A 3272-nucleotide genomic window follows, 5' to 3' on the forward strand; every position below is an offset into this window, starting at 1 on the left:
CTGCAAAAATATGTAAATTTTGGGTAACGAATATACAAAGTACCACTTGGTAAAAATTTGTGGCATTTTAGTGTCACCTGCGTCCGTGATGGCCGTTTTTATGCAATAATGGTCATGGTATATGGTAGAACATTTAAAAATTATATGTATATAGTACTTGGGGTAAAATGAAACACCGTTGACACATATTATCCCGTCTCTGATCGTGTTTTGAACATTAAAAACACTCTTCGCGTAGCTACAATAATATGCTTTTGTGCATATTCTCTCCTTACTACTAAATGGGACAAGAAACGAAAAGAAAAACACATTTCTCATCTTACCTCACCGACTATACGCAATCAACGTTTTACAAAACATAAGTCTTTTCTGGAAAAGTCGTACCAACGTTTTTGAATATTACCTATTGCTTATTAAACAACTAAATGATTTTTTTTTATTACCAGGGTGCTATGCTTATTATTGGAGGCATTTGTTTGAACAATGTGGTGACCGCAATGTTTCTTATTCCACCTAAAAACTTGAACTTACCAAAAGTGAACCGAATGATAGAAAATAATAACGAATATGAAATGACTCCGATTTATATTGAGGATAATGTAAATTCCCACAAAGACGTCATTGCTGTTCGACAAGGTTAGTTTTACTGAAACGGCTTTAAAGATTAAGAGATATTCTTATTCTAGTCTATATAAAGATATTGTTTATTTCTACGAATTAACATAACAACAACATAACGGCATTTTCCAATTACCATAAAAATGGGGTAAGTTGGGAAATGTAATTGTTTTATTTTCTCGTCCCACTTGGTGGATAACAAAGAGTATTAACTTAAATACCGGATCGTCGTCATATCGATTAGAATTAAATACCGGATTGTCGTCATAACGATCATGAAATATGGGATTTAGTTTCTATAACAGCATCCCATATTACCCCCACTACCATATTTAGCTTTATTTAATAAGCATATATTAATTATTTTTCTAACTTTGTTGATGTTTGTTTATATTCAGGTAGTTCTGTTTTACAGATTTATCATTTTTCAGACGAAGCACCTGTTTGTACAGAAATATCACTTTCTTACGCCTCATAGTTAGCGACTTTATATGTTGGTTGTGTTTGTTTATTCCTTATGTTCATCTGGTTGAACGGGCTAGGTAAGTTGGCTCTGTAGTTATTAAACATGCTCACCAACAAATTTTGTTTACATAAAGATATTTTTATATAAATTGGATAAAAGATGCTCAAATGTGATCTAAACTGGAAAAAAAAACGATATAGGGGCCAAAAAAATGCGGGATATCGAATGGCCAAAGAAAAAAAAACGGAAAATTCCATGCTTTGTCGCACGGTGGTTTTTTTTTACACCTTTAGATCTCATTTGAGGATCTCTATCCATATACACATTTTTATTTTACCTTGGTATGCCCCTTTTAGTATGAACATATACTGCATTTTTTGAACGTGGCTAGTGAAGGTTTGCCTGTTATAACATGGAGAACTAATATCATAGTATACTATGTATAAGATGGGACACCTTTAGCACATAATTTCCAAATAGCCTGATCGTTTAAACAATTAACAACGGTATATGGGAGTTGTGAGAATAAGGTTTCATGACTCTTTAAATGATCCCTGTTTACTACCAAATGGAACAAGAAAACAGATTTAAAAGGTTTCCTATCTTCCCCCATCTTACTGCGTGTTAGTTCATTTGGTCTTATGTCAATATAGGGTCTTATCTTACTGCGTGTTAATACTTTTGGTCCTATGCCAATAAAGGGACTTGATAAGAGACCCATATAGGCTTGACAAGAGAATCTGCCGGCCGCAGTAGTAACTTATTACGCCCGAATTACATGATATTGAGCCTATGTTGTGCTATATCCATAGACTCCTTAAGATATCTTAAGGAGGCCATGGTTATCTCTGACAGACCTAATTTGATTGTATAATTAAACACTGAAAGCTAATATCACGGAGAATTTGGGTTTAATCGCAAAAACGCAGTAATAAATAGACGATGTGATGGCTCATTTATTCTGCTACAGGTTATCTGGTTTGGATGAAAGTACCAGCACATGGGTGGCAGCTACCATAGGCTTAGCTGGTTTTATTGGCAGACCAGTTACAGGAGCATTATTTAACTATGCTGATGTTCACCCAAGGATTGCATATGCGCTTATTCAAGTAAGCAAATATGCCATTTTTCATGTGTAATGTTGGGGTTCGATTATATAAGCAGGCGTGACCTTGAAGAAGCTTGTATTGTATATGTACGATTAGTACGAACTCAGTTATGATTAACATGCGGTCTACACAACGATGATGATAATAATGGCCGCCGGCCGGATACACGTGACATTAGAATTATGGGTATTCTGTTACACCTCCCTTCTTAAAAAGAGACATTGTGAAAACGAAATGTCAATCAATGAAATTGAGTACATCGTTACACATAAACAATGAACGAAAAATGCAATGTTGACAACTGACTGGAAAAAACACAAGCATATGAATACCAGTGCGATATTTACACATAATAATCACGGTATTTAGCTGGCGTTACAATTGGGCGACCGTAGCGTGAAATACGCTCTGTTGACGAAGCATTATTATTTACTATGGGCATGTTGTTTACATTGGTCTGACTTTGTGACGTCATAGATCGTCAAAAGCGGCTTGCTAGTCAAAACAGTTTTTAAGTCAGATAACGCTTTACTGTGTGTTTCAGTCCATTTCCACTCAGCATCTTTCTTTAATAGTAACCTCAAAGGTGCTGTAATTGACGACTCATTGGGAATATATTGTGCAAGGTACTTTGTCATACCGAGCAAACGTTGAAGCGATGCGACATCATTTGGGGTCGGCATATTAACAATCGCTTCAATCTTTTTGTCGTCAGGTCTCAATCCTTTCTCAGTGACAAGGTTTCCCATGTACTCCACCGTGTTCACTTTGAACTGAATCTTGTCTTGATTGCACTTGACTCGCTTTTCTCTGGCACGTGTTAATACTTTCCGTAGTATTTTGTCATGTTCCTCTTCATTTTCGCTGGCTATTATGATGTCATCTGCTATGACGTGTGTTCCTTGAATGTCACCGAAAGTTTCTTCGTTTCGTTTCTGCATGACTTCGCTTGCTGATGAGATGCCAAATGGCATTCTTAAAAATCGCTTTCTTCCCCATGGGGTGTGAAATGTCGTAAGGTATGACGACTCGTCTGTAAGCTTGACATGCCAATATCCATCTTTCATGTCCATAACTGT

At 36.2% G+C, this 3272-nt stretch overlaps 1 protein-coding gene across 4 annotated transcripts in view; it reads left to right on the forward strand.

Moving 5' to 3' along the window:
* LOC104266465 (monocarboxylate transporter 14-like) overlaps positions 1–3272 on the forward strand; it is a 14825-nt gene that overhangs the window by 1985 nt on the left and 9568 nt on the right. For 2 of the 4 annotated variants that reach the window (XM_026837921.1, XM_026837920.1), the window contains exons 4-6: positions 447–636; positions 1050–1160; positions 2055–2193. The exons of the other annotated variants lie outside the window; for them this stretch is intronic. In XM_026837921.1, the coding sequence (XP_026693722.1) occupies positions 447–636; positions 1050–1096 (237 nt within the window). In that variant the 3' untranslated portion in view covers positions 1097–1160; positions 2055–2193. The remainder of the gene's footprint in view (positions 1–446; positions 637–1049; positions 1161–2054; positions 2194–3272) is intronic. 4 annotated transcript variants of the gene reach the window in all.

Source organism: Ciona intestinalis, unplaced genomic scaffold (genome assembly GCF_000224145.3).
Source record: "Ciona intestinalis unplaced genomic scaffold, KH HT000034.2, whole genome shotgun sequence".
NCBI classification, from domain to species: domain Eukaryota; kingdom Metazoa; phylum Chordata; class Ascidiacea; order Phlebobranchia; family Cionidae; genus Ciona; species Ciona intestinalis.